The following is an 18,397-nucleotide window of genomic DNA, read 5'->3' as shown; positions in this document are numbered from 1 at the left end:
TGCAGTTGTTCTCCATGTTTTGTTCCGTTCATGCAACCTCAGGCCAGGGGGTATTTTTCCTTAAAACACATGTAGATTAGTGTTGTGGTTTGAGACCTCTAAGATCCTTGCTGTCAAAATTTTGAGGAAGAGTTCCCAACATGTATTTCCTAGAAAACAAATCAACAGTTTCGGCGGTGTTTTGCACAACACTTAGTATATTTTGCTTTACTGTTTTGCAGGCTCACATTTTCCTGTGGGAGTTGTACCACCCAGAACCAAATCACCAACACCAGAGTCTTCAACAATAGCATCCTATGTCACTTTGAGGAAGAACAAGAAGATAGATCTAAGAACGGTACTTTAAAATAACTTTCCAGCATTGATGGACAGTGATACAACCTTTCCAAGTTTAAGTTCTGTAGTTACCCCAAAAGCTGAAGTTATCTTTTTGATTTTCTTAGCCAAAAAAGAAAAAAATCACTGTTATTAAAGCGTCATATACTAAATTAATGGAGACATCTGTAGAAAGGATGATAATATTATAAATGTCGTGTGGGTTAAACTGCACGGAGACACTCAGACTCGGCAACAATTAAAGGATAATGATAAATCCACTAAGCTGCTGAAGCTGAGACATGAGTTGGAAGATCTTAGATTAAAACTTTGAAGGACTTGTATTTGCCTTCTGGGGCTGACTTTTATTTATTTCATTACTAAAGCGATTTGGGAAACACCTAAAGCAGCAAAAAATAAGGATACAGTAAGCAGCGTGCAGGTAATAGGCCTGAAATTTCAGATTAGAGAGTTCTGTAGTCTGTGGGTTAAAGACAGACATTTATATGTAGTAAAAGGAAAAACTTATCGTAGTTGCAGCACAGATAGAAGAGGAGAAGTTGCAGGAAGAAGGGGAGAGGAGAGAGAAACTCACAGGGTGTTAACTGGAGAAAGGACTTCTCAGTTTTCGTCAGTGAAATCAGTTACTCTGAATGTACTGAATGCAGCTGATTGGCCTGAAGTCGATTTTTATTTTTCATACAAAGTACAGATCTGCCTGTAAATCAGTGAATTTCAAGAAGAAAGTAGGTAAAGTGATGGTTGTTATTTTGGGAAAAATACAATGCTTAGAATTACAGATTTTTACGTGCTGATAAATTCACTTAGTTTCAGCCTGCACTTGCTGTTAAATGATGCCCAGCTGTAGTTTTTCTTGAAATAAAAAGGCAGAAATCACTATTAGATCAACTGGTATAAATGTCCTGGATCGTTAAATTTCAATTATGTTTCTGTCTCAGTCAAATAACTCGTGTTTGCCAGTTGTATAATGTCTGGTAAATTGTTTTAGCTCGAGAGGATGGCTTTGAGAGAGCATCTACCCATTCTCTTAATGTTTATCATTGATGATGGCAATGTTATTGCTTAAAAAAGCAAATCATTCCTTCCTTTTATTTTCAGATTTGGTGTTCATTTATTAATAATCGGTTCTTGTACTTTTTTTCACATGTATAGGAGATCTCTATTTGCTCACTATTTTTCTGTTTTTTAATAAGTCATTAGGTGATCTCTTCTGAAGTTGGAAATAGTGGTTTTTTTAAATCACATGTTCTTCCATTTAAGGAAAGACCAAGAAGTGCAGTGGAGCAGCTGTGTCTTGCAGAAAGCTCACGGCCTCGAATGACTGTGGAGGAACAGATGGAAAGAATAAAAAGACACCAGCAAGCTTGCCTGAGAGAAAAGAGGAAAGGACTCAATATTATTGGCGTTTCAGACCAGTCTCCTTCACAGAGTTTGTCGTGTGTCAGAGATAATCCATTCAGATTGGCACAGGTGGGTCCCCTGTTGATCAAAAGCTTTAATGTGTCCAGTTAAAAACCAGAGGTGTCTCTTTGAGACTGCTTGTATGGAGTCACAGTTCTCTGCCAGACCCAAGAGAAAGGCAGAGCACAATCTTCATGCTTACACTTCTTTGTCTTTTTGGAAAATAAATAGTTCAAATCTTTGTGATATTTGTTAACAGGGTTTTGTCGGGTTTTTTTCTTTTTTAAATGTAGCAAACAACAAATGAAATTGCAAGGTTCCTGACTAAAAGCAGTATCAAGGAGAATCATGGTTCAGTTGATGTTGAAAGTAATATATTCAAACATCTGTAACATTTTTAGGTAGGAATGTATATTTATGGTCATGGCTTCTAACTGGTACTCTTTTGCTGTGGTTTTTGAGCTCATAAATTATACATAAAAATAGAACTTGCACTTTTGTTTTCACTCATTCTTAAACTCGCTTCTTTTACTGAACAGTTTATTCAAAGGTAAAGGGTAGGGAGAGAGAAGGAAGCTATGAGTGCTTGTCATTAACCAGGAAATACCATCCTGAATATTTATCTAAAAAAAAAAAATCCCTAACAAACACACAAAAAGCAAGAGCCCAACTAAATCCAGATTCAGGATAGTGGATGTTAGGCAGCCTACTGCTTTCTAACTGCTGAGAAGTAGTTTTCTTTTTCAACAGCTTAATGGGGTTGGGGTTTTTTGTTTATTTGAGGTTTTAATCTTCTGGCATGTTTTTTTCTTCAGACCACACTGTTTATTGATTTGGGGTTTTTTACTGGGTTTTTGGGGTTTTTTTTTACAGTGGTAGGGAAATGCCTTCTTTTTTGTTTTGTAGGCATTTAAACATCCGATTTTCCAAAACCCGATTAAATGCGTTGCAGTGTTAAGCAGTCACATATTTCCAAATAATTTTTAGATTGGGTGGGTTTTTTTCCCCTCTGAGCTACACAAAAGTTCCTTTTCCTTCAAGAGCACTGGATCCCCAGAAGACACTCGGTATCTGGGCTGACATCATGAATGCTATATATGAAGGGAGTTCCTAGAAATACTTCTGTGATTAACACTGCCTCTCTCGAGAAGAGGATGTGCAAAGCAAACCTCTGCAGACCTTGTTTGGGTAGTTTTTACGGAGGTGTTCAAGCTTTACCACTCTCCTGTGGTATCATTTCCTACCTCAGGGTGAGGAAGCTGCAGCCACGTCTGTCAAAACGTGGGTAGCCAGCACAGTGGGGGAAGGGGCCAAATCCTCTGTGCCAGAGCTCAAAAGAATATTGTTCATGTCAGCATGTCCTTCAGCCTTCTGTGTGAAATCAGGGCTCTGTGGATGATAAGAACTTCACAGAATACGTGAGAAGATGTCTGAATTGAATATTTAGCTAGTAGTCTGTGCTATGAAATCACTTCTTCTACCACAGCTTCTACAGTTCTATTTGGCAAAAAGCCCTAAGATGAGGTATTATGCTGTAGTAATAGTTTTTATTTTTAAAAGCATAGTTTCTATGTCTATTGATTTTTAGAAAAGTGGTGCAACGGCATTAACTGCTGGAAGTCTTTTCGTCTGTGGTTTGGTTATTTAAGGATTGTAGGTAAAAATGGATTTTATAAATGGCCTGCTGTGTAATTTTTAAGTGATTACCATAATACAAAAGGAAGTTGCTTCACAATTGTTATTGGGAACAGCATATGATAAGGATGCAGACTTTAATTTAGGAGAGTAAAGAGATTGATTTATGGACTGACTTACATGATTTCCTCTTAATAGTGTGCATGTGTTAAATCACAGGAATTCAGCCTCAAGATTTACTGCTTTTATGGCTCCCATTTTTCTCAGCCCCAGTTCTTTGATAAGATGAACCTCACTTCAGTTCAGTTTGCTACTCTGACAAGATAATGTTCACAGCTCACAATCTTAAGCCACCTCTACCATCCTTCCACAAAAATTTTATATCAACTTCTTCTCTGTGCAATGGATTTTTTTTTAAGGAATAAGTAATATCCTCTACCGTTATCAAATGCTATGTTGTCCTTTATTAAATCAGTTCACAGCATAGGCTTGGAGGATACCCAAGATAATTGGAGAAAGTGCACACAGGTGCACCGTGAATTTTGTGCTGAAAGCAGATTTTTATCCTTTTTTTTTAGCCAAGAAAAGCTGTTTTATAAAAAGAACAGTGGTTATGAATGCAAGTAAGAATGCTACCAAGCTTGTGTGTGACTGAGCTAAATATGAATAAAATTTCAGAAGATAAAGGTGACATTGAAATGCTGGAGATGAAGGGGGGGCACAGGAAGTACAATAGTCTTACAGACAAAGGAGTGTCAGGCTGAACTGTTTTAAATGGTACAAAAATGAGAAAATTCCAAGTCCTTAACAATTTCCATTTTCCTTATTGCAGTGTGGTGCACAGAAGGTTTTTTAAGTATTTTATTTTAACACAGTCATAGAACACCACCAGACTCAGAACTGAGACAGTGACAATTTTTGTAAGAATACGTCTATATATCAATTTTGTTCCACAGAATCGAAAAAAGGATGATACTGTATATAGTAACATGAAGGAATTAGAGAGCACCAGTAGAGAAAATAATTTGAAACAAAATAATGGAAGTCCTGGAGAAGAAATAGCACAACTAAAGCACGATGGAGAACAAGAACATAATTCAGGTTTTACTAAAGAGGTACCGAACTGTCCCTTATTGAACTGTTCATCACCCTGTCTTGCAGTAGAAAAATATTTTTAGCCACAGACAGCAGAGTGTGGGAAATTGAACCAGTTCCTTCTGCTTGGGAAAAAAAGATTTCTTTTTGTATATACAGTATTCTATAGAGAATCACAAGATTTTGTCAGATCTGCCTACAGCTGAGACATTGAGTTCTCTTGTGTATGGCTTTTAAATTTCTGTTCATTGCTTAGACTGTCCCAGTTTTTGACAATCATTTAATACACCTGAATTTTTTTTTGGTTGGCTGTAGTGCATCAAATAGTTTATAGAAAGCAGAATAAAGGTGACACAACAATTTACACATGGAAGTAGGCAATAACTGTACTTTGTGCTGTTTGGCCACTGATTTGATTTCTGTCTTGAAATAGTTTCAGACTCACTTGGCATTGAATTACCTTGGTGTTTCTGGTGCTAAAGTGCCCTGAACACTCAGCAAAACCAGGCTGATTATGAGAAATAGATTACTGGAGTTGTTTTTGCATAATCACATCCTGCTTATAGTTTAATATTTTCTAAAATATTGTGTAGAGGTTTTTTTCTTCATCTGTACCTGTATTCCTCAATCATCCTTTGCTTTTCCTTTTCCTCACTCACTTTTCCTTTCATTTTCCTATTTTATATTTAGTTTTTATAAACATATCTCTGATGGAGAATGGTAAAAATCAAATAACTAACTTCTGTTGTTATTTTTCAAACCCACTTTCTCTTGAGAGTCTGTTCCTTTGTTAAACATGTAAATCTTTTAAAGGAAAATTATGTCATACACTTATATTGACTATATCTAATCAGACCTTTAAGGGCAGCATTCAGCCCTATCAGCAATATATTCCAGTATCTGGAATCTCTGTTGGCACTGTAAATAGATGCATAGCATGAAAAATAGGCAGGCTGCAATCCAAAGAGTTCAGATAAGTTCTGGAAGTTATTTAGTCAAGCCCTGCCCGTTGGCTCTGGTATAAGTTTCAGGATAACTCTATTAACCTGAGTGGTATTGATAAAAATTTCTTAAGTTATGTAATTCTGAGTTACTAAGTATACATGATGGCAAAATTTGTCTGTTAATAAAACTGTTTCCTGGTACTGTATTTCTTATCTGCCACTTAGTGTGTGTTACAGCTTTTTGTTTCATGATTTCAATTTTTTTATAGCTGTCAAAAACTGACGATCTTTTATCAGATGCACATGTTGCATCTGACTCAAAAGAAGTGAGTAATGAAGAGAAAGCAGAAAAGAAAAATAAATTGGAAGAAACACATGATGGTGATATAAGGTAAAAATAAAACAAGATGTTCAGAGGCTATTTTAAACTTGCACATTTTATTTATTAGCTGAATGGACCAGGCAACTGCCATAAATACTGAAAAGGTAGATTTATATGTTTCTGAGTGGTTTACATATAGGGAAATCTGGTGAGAAGCTTAACTGCTGCAGGGGGTCAGTAAGAGGTGATGAGTTGGTGGGTGAAACAATGTTTATTTTCAAGTATTGCCCCAGTGATAAACAGAATATGTTCATAATCCTTGTTTGGCCTTGTTATGTATTTCATAATATCAGTTCAGGCTTTGTATCAGTTAATTGTGAACACTTCAGCCAGGGCTTCCATAGCAAGCTCTTTACTGCTGGTATTTAGGAGCAAACTAAACAACTTATTTTACATCTCCTGCTTTAATTTTTACTTCACTGTTTTGAAGCATTGCAGAATTAGAGGGATATTACGTCTTGGATATTTCTCTCTAAGGATCCATAACTTCTGTATAAGTTGCACTGCAGGTCCTAAATGAGTTCTTACATTAGGTCATAACTTTCTCACAGGACCCTTCAGCAGTAGAAAACTGCAGGAGGATGTAAGGAAAGGAATTAAATTTCGAGTGCCTTTTTTTTTTTAAGTGTAGCTACACGAAGTAGAAGGCTTTCAAAATGAGTGCTCGATTTATTCTACGCGGACTTGCAAGTTGCAACTTTTTCCTGTTAACGGGAGAAAATTAAATGATAACTCCTGTACTTAGTGGTTAACACCTGAAATTAAGTTGGAGCGAGTTCTAAACGCTGTGTTTTTTTTAACCAGCTTGCAGAGTGTGACCACAGTTACAAACCACAAACCCAAAACCAGCTCAGAAGAAAGTGAAGTAGTTAGCGTTCGAGATCAAGAAGGGATTATGTCTTCATTTGAATTAGCAGCACAGTCTTCAAAAGGAAACCAGGCAACAGCAGGTATGGAAAAAGAGTTTGGACTGAAGCACAGCTTACACAGTACATATGTAAAACTTTATTTCATTTTGGTTATGTCTTTTGATGCTCTGAAACCCTTGTGAATTGAAAGTGCTGAGCTAGTCTACATGTCAAGTGCAGAGTTTTATAATGTAGAGAAAAATAGTTTCCCACTGGACAGCTACAGAAATTCCGTTTTTCTGAGGTTTTAATGTAGATCTTACAGTTGCATTTAATTTTAGGGATTTAAATAACTGTTGCCAGAAATTAAGTCATACTGTAGTTGTTGGTTGGAACAAACACTTCCTTATTCATCTTGTAGAACAGCCTCTCAATCTGGATATGCATAGATTTTTTTTACCATTGCTCCTGCTACTGAGTGGCCTCAGATATGCCCAAGATTGTTCAGTCCTCAAGAGTTTCCAGTATATCTAGCAGACTTTGAACTAGCAAGTAAAAGACCCCAGTTTGGTCACATTTTGAGGGGTAAGAAAAGATGAAGAAACAGAAAACAGTGGTACAGTGACTGGTGGTGTACTACTTTGCAAGAAGAAAAGGCTGGAATAAAGCAAAATGTATTCAAAGAGGGGGAAAAAGAGAGGAGTGAATGGGGGAGGAGGCAGGAAGAAGATAGAATTTAAGACAGTATTAGGATTATTTGCTGATGGGAATGGTTAAATGAGCCAAATGGTTCAATTTATGGATATAAGAGGTGATCTGGACCTTTGTAGTACAGTCAGCAATCCTTTCTGTGACTTGATAATCAAAACCAGAACTCATGTGTACATTTTGTAGTGCTCAGCAGAATAAAACAGTTCAGTTAATCTGAGTTGGGATATAAAGGTGGGTTTGGGAAAGTATCCCAACTACTTAAATTTTACGTTTGTTTTTTTCCTCTCTCTCTCTCTTTGCAACATAAATAACACATCAGCATTCATGTGTTTGTTCTAGTAGTTATTTCTAAGTCTGATAAATGATCTTTCTTGAGAACAACTGTTCTCTCCCCCGGTGTTGTGCTTTTTGTGCTGATCAGATTTTAAGTCTTTACTTGTGTAGCTTGTGTACTAAGTTCCTGCTTATGTTTGCAACGGCTTGAAAAGGCGATTTTCAAGCTTGTATTTGTTATGGCTTCTGTAACTGGTATTTTTGTATTTATCTTATTTCTTTTGCTGTATGACTCGCAGTGAAAAGTTTGCCTTCTTCACCAGAATCGTCATTGTCACCTGCTCCATCTACACAGACACAGCTCACAGAAGGATCACATTTCATGTGTGTATAGTTACAGAGAAGTACGTCCTTTTTTTTCCCCCACCCCTCCTGTTCCTAATATTTTTCTAAGTACATGTACTCTGATTGTTTTCTTGAGAAACATCTGTAGGCAGTACTCAGCAAGACAAAGTTACCTGCGATGTTGAATATAAACTAACCAGAAAACAAACAAATTCATGTATTGATTTGCTTGCAAGGAGTGTATTCTCTCTCCAAGTGCAAAGAGAAAGGGCTAATTGGTTTATCAAGCTGAGTTCTCCACAACTGGCAAGATAATGGCCCTTTGAATTACATGAGAGACCTGAGCTGTTCCGAAGCTGATAGTTAAGGTATGAGCATCACTGCAGAGGTGCAAATGAATCTTGATGCTTCAGTCCTGGTAATAGGCAACTGCAGCTTGGGCTCTCAGTGCTGCAGGGAATGGTCTAACAGCCTGGAGAGGTTATAGCTTAAGACAGGGGTGACTGAGACATGACAAGCAGAAGGGAAAAAACGGGGGTGAAAGAAACATAACAATTACAAAACTTTTTTTTTTTTTCTTTCTGTGGAGGAAGCCCTTGTCACAGTGGGTGATTGCTTCCAGGAGTCAAGTTAGAATGCATGAGTTGGGCTAGATTTACATGTTCCTACCTGTAGTGTTACCTGCTTAATGAATGGCAATGAAAATCCAAGTATGTGTGTTTGTTTATACGAGGGTTTAACGAAATTAGTAGGATACCAGTGTGAATGCCTCAGCACTTACCAGCGTTTAAATCAATCCACATTTCTTTGTTGTCAGGAAGTACCTGTTAAAATAAGCTTTCTACTAAAAGAATGAGCTTTGTTTCAATGGCAATGTCAAATGCCATAGCTAATGTAACTTAAAAAAAGCTTTAAAATCAAGAAAGTTTTAAAACTGAGACATTTTCAGTCATTTAGCGTGAGGAGATCTGAAAATGCATATTCTTAATTTACCCTCCCAATCTCCATTGCCAAGCTTTCATCTTAACAATATTAGACTTATTAGTCATCCCGGGCACCCTTATTATAGGAACTAAGAACAGGAAACTATTTATACTCTTCCAAAAAAAAAAAAAAAAAACAAAAGGAAAATTATTTTAATCTTTTTTCCTTTTGAGAGAGTGGAAAATGCCATCTTCCCATTCAGTCTGACACTGTTGCTGCCTTCCTGATGGGTGTGGTCCGTCATGGTTAGATTTAGCTTGAACCTTTGTGCTTTTATTCAATTTTTCGTTACAGATCTATTTTAAAAAAGACAAGTGGGACTTTTTTCCTGGAAATGCTGATTTGTGTTAATGCATTTCAATTTCACTATATGAATATGCACACATTTATCATGAATCTCCTTTTTAAATAGGGCAAGCATTCCCCCAGCAACTCAATTTTGGGTCATTGGTGAAACTGAAACTGCACTGCTGGATTCTGTCCATGGCCACAGCACGCCTGTCTTGAAAGGGGAAGCAACCAGAAATTTGTCACCAATTGCATTGAGTTGCTTTCAGTTCTTGTCATCAGCTCAGATGATCAGATCAGCAAATCCATTTTCTTCAGGATTTGTGCTAAACATGAGACTAGCAAAAGCAAAGCCCTCATTTAGTGATCTGCCTTGTAACTTACTGCCCAGGCCTTGGCACCCTCAGCAAGGTGTATCCCCGTGGCAGCACCTCAGCGTTTCTGTGTCAGGGACAGTTCTGCAAAGAGGCCTTAATTGTTATGGCAAAATGGTACATCTGGGATGGCACTTGTAAAACTAACACTCTGCTTACACATGCCTGTCCATGATGAAGAAAGCATTCCAGAACTTCAAATGCATCCTTTGTGGTTGTTTAGTATTTGATTTGAGTTGGGAAAAGCTTTCAGCTATGTGCATTATACATTCCACACTGCTGCATTTGATGCTTCTGTTGATTGTTTCCTATGAGTTCCAAACCAAATTCATGCCATGAGCTGGGCTTAGCATACGTAGATGTGTGAAGCACAGTGCTTGCCTGCAGTGTTTACTGCCCCTCACCTCCTGGGGCTCTGGTTCCAGTATTCCAAGGGCTTCGTGCTTTGCTGAGAGACCTCACTTTTAATGTGCAGGAACTCGGTGTCTCTCAGATGCAAAGGAGTCCTGTGTGGCAAAAGGCAACTTCAAAGCTGCAGGATCAGCCCTGTTCACACGCAACCAAATTTTTCAGGCAGCATCTGGAAAATGCATAGTAGATTTCAGAGAATAAAGAGGTAATACCTATATTTGGCTTTTACAGTCAATTAGTAAAACGATACTCTTGGCCTGATACCAGGGGAATTTGGCATAGGAAATTGGTGGCAAAGGATACTGTAGGACTAAGGAGAAACCAGTTAATACAAGGCTACTTTCTATTTCACAGTCCTTGCTTTGCAGAGACAAATCTGTATGTTTATCACAAACACTGTTGGATTTTAAGCACGACGTTTTCTCTGCACAGTGGAGGGATAATGACATTTTATACAGCACCTGGATTCAAAGCTCAGAAACATTCTTAGTAATGAACTGTTAAAAAGTATTTATAGAAGTCCTAGCATCAATTATCAATATTCAGCAAGCTCTGGGTGGAGCACTTGAACTTCAGAACACCTTTACAGCTACGCTGCCATTACGGTGTAGCATCTAAATAATTCTGCATCCCTCTTCAAATTGTGCCTGTCATTTATTGGAGCAATTAGGATCTTTGTTATTATTGCTGGTTTTTTATGAAGAACATTTGGAGATGACCATGAATTACAGGATAAAACTCTAAGAATAAGCACGCTTTTATTTGAAGTCGTGTAAATTTGAGAAAAAAAGGTTGGTTTTGCCTCTTGCTGTCGAAATACCTTGGCATCGCTATTGTTCATCAGGAAAACAGATTTTGGAAACAATTGATTCCTAAGATACTTTGTAATGTTCTACACCTACATTGCTAGGATGAGGTCAGAAATTCTTTGCTGTGTTTAGTCCCATGAGTTGCTTTATACAATATTCTGTTGCTAAAATAGAGTAACTTAATCTACGTCTGTCTTTCAGCACTGACGGCTTCTGTTGAAACAATTCATGCCTGAGATGTATGGACCTGACCTATGAAAATATGAGAAGATATTGTACAGTATATTTTAAATCTATGAAATTCATAGTTCTGATGCTTTTGGCCACAGAGCATCGTTTTATCACTTCCTGGAAAATGTTTATTCCAAGAGAGCTTTAACTGGCCCACGTGTACACTCAACAACCTTCAGATTGTTCTCCTGATACCAGCTTGCTGCTATGATTTCTGTGCACATAAAACAAAGGCTCTTTTTAATGTGCAGCCTACAGTCAGAACCTTATTTGCTATTCTCCAGAATTTAATGTTCTTTTAATTATGGATCATATAAGTTTACTTTTTTGCCTCTTTTAGATGCATAACTCGGTTAATTTTACATATCACCACTAAAACTTGTTTTACACTTTTTAAACATTACAATTTATTGTTTTGACATTTTATTTGTAAAATTTTTATATATATATATACATATAGATATATTTAAAATGTGCCATTTTTATTATTGCTTAGTAAAATATGTCCTGTTTCTGCTGTAATTATTTCTTGGTCAGGTTGCAATGTCAGCAGTTACTGCCACACTTCTGTCAACATAGACATTAATGTTAGTGGTTACTTTTTCTTGAATAAAATGGAGTGTAGGTATTTTGAGGTACTGGGCTTTTCCTTGGGGTTAGGGTGTGTACAGCAATAAGCAGGTTTTCAATCCAGTACTTAGTTTGTGTACAAATGTAATTATGTTCATTGTGTATATATTATACAATGAGCACATATGATGTAAGTATAAGAAGCCACTTATTATTGTTCAAAAATACGAATGTTCATATCCCATTTCTTTTATATCATATTAAATAAATGTTGATGTTCTTAAGGACTTGTATGGTTAGTGTTTCTTCCAGCAAACGGATGTCACACTGTGTTCCACCTTTTGATGTGGGGAATGCAACAATTCCTGTCTCGTTGACAACGTCACCTGTCAACCAGAGTAGCAGTGACAGACTCTTAAGAGATCCCAGTCTTCCTCAACGGGAAAGAATAAGGCTGCAACACAGAACAAAAAAGACAACCTGAGACTGAGACACAAGAAATACAGGTTCAGCTCCTGACTCTCCCAGACTTGTATTGTGATATTGGAATAATCACTTAGTCATTCTGTGCCTCCATTCCCTGCCTGTTTACGTGAGAGGTAACAGCCTGTTACCTCTGTGGGGTGTGGTGAGCAGTAATTCAATATTTGCAAACGTTGATTGTCAAGTTCAGTTGGGGTTAAGGAGAGAAGTGTGATGATTCCTTGAGGCTTTGGCATCTGCAAGGCATCTTCCAGAAACTGAAAGAAAACCTGAAATAATTTGTCTGGTGTTGTCACACTGCAGATGTTACTGTAGCTTCGCCTTCCCACCTTGCACAGCTGCCTGAATTTGCCTGAGACAAAAAGAGGTTTAGAAAAGAGTGATGAAAAATGAAACGATTTAAAGGAAAGCTTTTGAATCTAGGAATTAAAGCTGAGGAATCTTTCACAGGTTCAGGCAACTGCTCTGTGCTTCGGTGCATGTGTGTGCCATAAGTGGTAAGGCAAGTTTCACAAGAAGGCAACTGCCAGCTCCTGTTGCGCTTTTTTTATCGTACAAATCATATCCTGATCAAGTTAATATTGCTGTTCTAGAGACTGTATAATTCATTGTGTTTTTCCATAGAGGAATGCCTGAGATTAATACACAGTTTGAAATAACTCTATCGTTGCCTCCCTCCCCGAGTAGGAGTTTGTGTTCCTGGGGCTCTTCGCTACAAAGACACAGAGTACACTGTCTGTACCTGTTCTTCTGCCATTTTCTTAGAAAAGTGAAAAAACAGGAATCAGAATTTAGCAGCAGAGCTTGAGAGTCACAGGGAAAGAGGTGGCTAAAGGAAAGAAAATGAATCATGATGCAGGCAGACAGCATCCATCTGAAAGTTTGTCCAAATAGCCATCTTTTTTTTTTTTTTTTTGGAGCAGTAGCCCTAAATTAGTGCATCCTTCCTTCCAAAAAATAGAGTGAAGGAGAGGAATGTAATTTGGTTTTTTTTGCTCAACCAGCTGAGGTTTAAGTTCAGTGGCATCACTGGAACACCTGAGGCAAAGCAAATAGGACACACCCTGTTCTCTCCCTAACCCTTCTGGTGAGATCTGTTTGCTGTCAAATTTTGCAATCTTTCTGCCCTTGCTGCCAAGAATTGCAACCAACAAAGGAAAGAATGACTAAGTGATTTTTGGACATTTATAGATGTTGGCTGTGTTTAAAGCATTAAAGGTTTGGTGTATCTGCAAAGAATGTGCAGTTTGTACTGAAGCTGCGTGGAAGAATTAGCGAGTTTTGCTGGTATAATTGTTGGCAAAGATAGCAAAGGTAAATGATGCAGGAATGTAGTAATGCTCATAGACTACAATTTCACTTCCTGTGGGCACTTTCAGCAAAGACTTGGAGTTTCATTGGGTGCTTTATTTTTTGTCTTATAGAAAAAGAAAATATGGCTTTGTGTTATCACAGAGCATCTACTGTTTCTTACCTCATCAGAATAACTCATCCCAATGATCATACTCCTGAGATATAGAAATATCAGAATTCTGATATGGTCAGCTTTCAAACATCTATTTTAAGTTTGTATCTAGGATATTTTTATATTTCTGACTGATTGCTTTATTGGCTATTGCACTGACACTTGTATATATGGAACGTGCTTTTTTTCAAAAGCGGGAGTCCTTAGGAATAATGCAACACATTCTCTACAGATGTTCATGCTTTTCAGAACCAATTACATCTATTTTTGTCTTTTGTTCACCATTTGCATTGTTCCAAGGCTACTAGAGAATGTGATTCTTTTAAGTCCCTTAATAAAGTGACATTACTCAACAGTTATAGTTGGTGTCTTGGCAGTTTTTGTATGTTGTGGACTGGCTCAAAGAGAAAGACCTCACCGGGCAGTTGAAACCCAAACCTTGTTTATGTTATTACTGAGGGGGGAAAAAGTAGTCTTCAGTTCATATTTCCTCATAAATAATCTGTAATAAAATTAATCCAATAAGGTTCTATTTTCAGGAAATTGGGGGGGGAAAATAAACATTTCTGTCTAAATCACAATAATTGGACAGACTGTGACGGAATTACTGCCCACCCTCTTGGATTCACTAAATGTACCAGGAATACATACATGAAAAATATTAATGAATTACACTGTTAGTGGTAGATCTACTAAATTCTTTAGAACTAGGGCTGGTGGGTTAAGTTTTATCCTGGTCAAGTAAAGCAGCAGAATAAAAGATCTTTAATCAATGGTGCTGTTGGATAAGTCTTACCTTAAACTTTTCATTATATTGTAACAATAAGGTGGAGGGGTTTTTTTTTCCTTTTCTAATAAACTATAAGTAGTACTCATTCAAATCTCAGAAGTGAGTCATCATGTCTTTTCTGCACAATGCTATTTGATCCCTGGGTTTTGCTATACTTATTTTCTGAAGTTATTCTACCTTATTTCACTTTGATTCCTCAGTTAAAATGTTCTTTTCCATCCTTTAGAAAGTTGACATTTAAATGGCTGATAAACAAATTGCCTATACCTGGCATTAATAATATATTTGAAACAACTTAATTTAACTTTTTTAAGGATGCACGTGGAGATAACAAAGCAACATCTGGCCTTCATTTCTGCTAAAGAACATTATGTATGCTTGCTATTATATCCTAGGAGCTGTTTAGCTTGTCCATATGGGAACACTGAAGAAGCTGCCACAAAATAAAATGGAATATACTGGTGGCTGAAAACAAATGCCTGGCCCAAAATGAAGGCTAAAAGCAGCTGCTTTCTGAACTTGACACGCACAACTTGTTACCCAGCTGTTCCAGATGTGTCAGCATTCAAATGTTACTTGTGGAATTAAGGTTTTGGTATTTTTATTTTATTTTTTTTTTGTGCTGTTTCTACATTCTGTGGTATGCCAAAGAAAATGTTTTTAAGGTCTGTCTAAATATTATCTGGCTGCTGTGGTAAAACTGCAAGAAAGTCTTTTAATTGTAGCCATGGGTAAGTGACATCAGCACAGTGGTTGCTAATTGGCTCATGTGGCAGCCTGGCTATGGATGTGTTTAGAACACTTACTTAGGCTGGATTGGGTTCTGTTTGGGATAAAAGAAAAGCCATAAGCAAATGGTGCTGTTTCCAGTGGACTGAGGTAAGAGTATATCTGGACAAAACCAGATGTGATATCATTAACTTCTTTATTACTGAAACCAAACCTAAAATAAGGAATTAATTTTTTGTTTTTGTCAAATTCTATCCAGATCCCTGTTCTATGGAACGGGGAATACTTCAAAGAAATTCAGACTAAAAATGGAAACACGCTCTTGCTCTTTTGAAGGTGAAATGAGTACAAAAAAAAAAAGAGAAAGAAAAAAAACCAGCAGAGCCTGCAGGTTTAACTTTATATGTAGAACAAGTGGGATTTACTTATGGCCTAGAGATTTGATCAGTGAAAACTTTCAGAAAAACACCTCGTCCTCACCAGTTGTCATCTGGTAGCTTTCCTGAGTCACAGTGTGAAGTGACTGGTACTGTGCAGGTCTCTCTTCTGCAACTTTAAACCCGTTTCAGCCCAATTTGTAAAATGCTCTGGATTCCTTATCGTGGAGGAAAAAATTGCCTTTTCCATACCACAGCTGTCTGTCCCCTACATAAGCAGCTGAATCCAGGCCATCAGTTTCTTGCTTGGAGTCCCTAAAAACTGGAGGTGCTTATCATCTTGAAAGATCAAGCTCAAAGCATATCAGGTGAGGCACCCAGCATTTCCTAGTAACTTGCTTGTGAATCTCTCTTATTTTCAGCAATAGCTGCTATTTAGAAAAAAAACATATTTTTTCCAAGTACTAGTCACGTTGCTAGAAATCAAAAAAAAAGTAGGAGATACAAACAAATATATAAGAATTTATTTGATAACATTGTCATTAATTGACAAGAGTACATTTCAAAGCAATTGAGGAGAAAAAAAAGCTGCAAAATTCAGCAACTCAACTCATAAATCACCTCTTTACAGTATGAATTTCTGGTGGGTCTTGACACTGATTACACATGTAGTCGACTGCTCTGTATTGTGCAACTTTCTTGGTATATGCCCAAGTCAGCCAGAACATGGAGGCTGTTTCAGATGTTTTAGCTTTAAAGATGAATGATTTTTGTTTCTTTTTTTTTTTTTTTGGTATTTTCATGCTCATCCAGCAGTCTAGGAAGCAGCTGTTAGCGGCTGTTGGGTTTATTCTTTTTATGGACTGAAATGGTCACATCCAGACAGCAGGGGAAAAAAGACAACTGAACTTTCTGATGAATGTTTTCTGATGTTTGTGGCTGCTGCTGTTTTGTGTTTGGTTTCTGGCTACCTGGAGACTGCCTCAGAGGGTTTGCACATGCAAGGGCTGGTACTGCACGGAAGCCAGCTTGTGTAGGAGTGAGGACTAGATGAAGGTGGCGTTTTGTGAGCAGGGAAATTGCCTGGAACCATAAATCACCTTTGAATAACATTTCTGGGCTGTTTTCTTAGCCTGTGCCAACACACCTATAATATTTTGTAGCTACTGTTTCTAGTATATTGTGCCTACAAATAATAAGTATTTTGAATAAAGACAAAGTGCCTGGATAATGTGATTGCTATTTACAAGGTAGCAGCTACAAATTAAAGAAAACCAGCCTCTCAGCCATTTAGGAGATTGTCTTAATGAAGAGGAATTGGTTAATACTCATGGATTGCAACACTGAGAAAACCACATTTGCTTTTATAAGTTGATTCTTTGCAATATTGGGGGGATAACAACTCTGAACTCACAGTGTTTTATTTTAAAACTTTTATTTCATGCTCCTAAAGCTATTCCATTCTGTGTGATCAGCTAAATATAACCTAGCTAAGCTCTGCTTCATTTCCAACATCCCGAATTTAGGACAAGGAAGAACAGAGGTCATGACATTTTGATCATTTTTGCCTCATTAAAATCTTATGGACCCCAAGGAGCACAGCTGGGTCATGTTTGTAAAAGGTAGGACTCTAAAGCCTTGCTTTGAGCCATGCCTGTTTCACAGAAGTGCTCTGCACGAATTACCCTGTACATCCTTCCCTGGCTGGCTGGTTCCAGGCTACAGCACTTCAGTTATTTCACCTTTGAACAGAATCCCTAACTTTTACAGCATTTTCAGGCAATTAATCATAGGCAGCCTGTGAAGTCTAAGATCTCTTTACAGCTGATGGCTCCGAACTGTTAGGAGGATGACAGTATCCAGGAGTGAATCCTAGTTAAATTGTAAGCACTCCAGGCTCCCTGGGTAATTCCCAAACCCTCGGATGCTGTAGCTGCATGTTTGAATGCAGCAAACCAGATTTCTATTAATTTGATTAGATAGCCTTCTCCAACAGCTGTTGAGGAGCTGTTGATTTTAAGGGTGCCCAGCAAGCAGGATTTGTGTTCTGAAAAGTGCTGCTGGCAATCAATATTACTGCAAGAGGAGGCTTTCCCTCCCACAGCCCTCCCTTTCTCCTGCAGCTGTCGGTAGGCACGGACTCACTGGTTTGTGCTGTAAAAACAGCGTTATTACCTGTTGGCCTTGATGCAGAAGCAGCCAAGCTAAGCTTCCTTCCAGTATCTGCACTGGGGAGATAAGTTGTGTTAGGAGGGGAAGCAGGAGATGAAGGGCACGTATGTTATCGGTCCAAGTTCAAGTGCTCACCCAGAAGGACCCCGGGAGAACAAAGTTAGCCCGGCTGCAGCTGCTGCTGCTGCCTTCCCACTGCAGCTTTCCTCCTTTCCCCTCTCTGCCTGTGCCTTTGTCCTCACGGCGTGGCTGCCATTGTGCGGTAGTTTTTAAGGGATGAAAGCGAAGGATTGCTGATGGGTGACATGATAGTGCTTTAAATGGGAATGCAGATCGGTCCCAATGCCGCCCGGTATAGTCACGAGGACAAAGCAAGTGGTGGCGGCACAATGGGCTCGGGATGATCGCCATGGCCGTGGGGAGCTGACAAAAGAAACAAGTAGCAACACGAGTTTTAAAAAAAAAAGTCCAGAGCTGTCAAAGGTCCTGTGGGCTGAGAAACTCTGTAACGTGCAAGCTGTGCAGATGTGGCCGAACTGCAGCTGACCTGTCATCTTAGTAATATTTAGTATCCCTTTCTCTTCTGACTTTCTGGGAATCTGGGTGCTGAGCACGCGCAGGAAATCGGGGATTACAAACTTGTCTGAACTTTTCACTGCCAGACATTAACATGCGGATGCAGCAGCCTGTATGTAAATGATGTTATCTGAGCTGGTTTATGCATGTGTTTCCAGGATAAGAAAG

General features: G+C 38.1%; 1 protein-coding gene across 7 annotated transcripts in view; it reads left to right on the top strand.

Annotated features, from left to right (window-relative positions):
* The window catches only part of PLEKHA5 (pleckstrin homology domain containing A5), a 167,596-nt gene extending 153,652 nt beyond the window's left edge, over window positions 1-13,944 (top strand). For 6 of the 7 annotated variants that reach the window (XM_017823956.1, XM_017823954.1, XM_017823952.1 and 3 more), the window contains 7 exons: window positions 222-337; window positions 1,597-1,806; window positions 4,329-4,487; window positions 5,681-5,802; window positions 6,598-6,743; window positions 7,925-8,029; window positions 11,038-13,944. In XM_017823956.1, the coding sequence (XP_017679445.1) occupies window positions 222-337; window positions 1,597-1,806; window positions 4,329-4,487; window positions 5,681-5,802; window positions 6,598-6,743; window positions 7,925-8,019 (848 nt within the window). In that variant the 3' untranslated portion in view covers window positions 8,020-8,029; window positions 11,038-13,944. The remainder of the gene's footprint in view (window positions 1-221; window positions 338-1,596; window positions 1,807-4,328; window positions 4,488-5,680; window positions 5,803-6,597; window positions 6,744-7,924; window positions 8,030-11,037) is intronic. The other variant, XM_017823951.1, reaches the window with a different exon arrangement.
* The last annotated feature ends 4,453 nt before the right edge of the window (window positions 13,945-18,397 follow it).

Source organism: Lepidothrix coronata, unplaced genomic scaffold, assembly GCF_001604755.1.
Source record: "Lepidothrix coronata isolate B3197 unplaced genomic scaffold, Lepidothrix_coronata-1.0 Scaffold107, whole genome shotgun sequence".
Taxonomy (NCBI): domain Eukaryota; kingdom Metazoa; phylum Chordata; class Aves; order Passeriformes; family Pipridae; genus Lepidothrix; species Lepidothrix coronata.
This window is presented reverse-complemented; position numbering and strand designations above follow the sequence as displayed.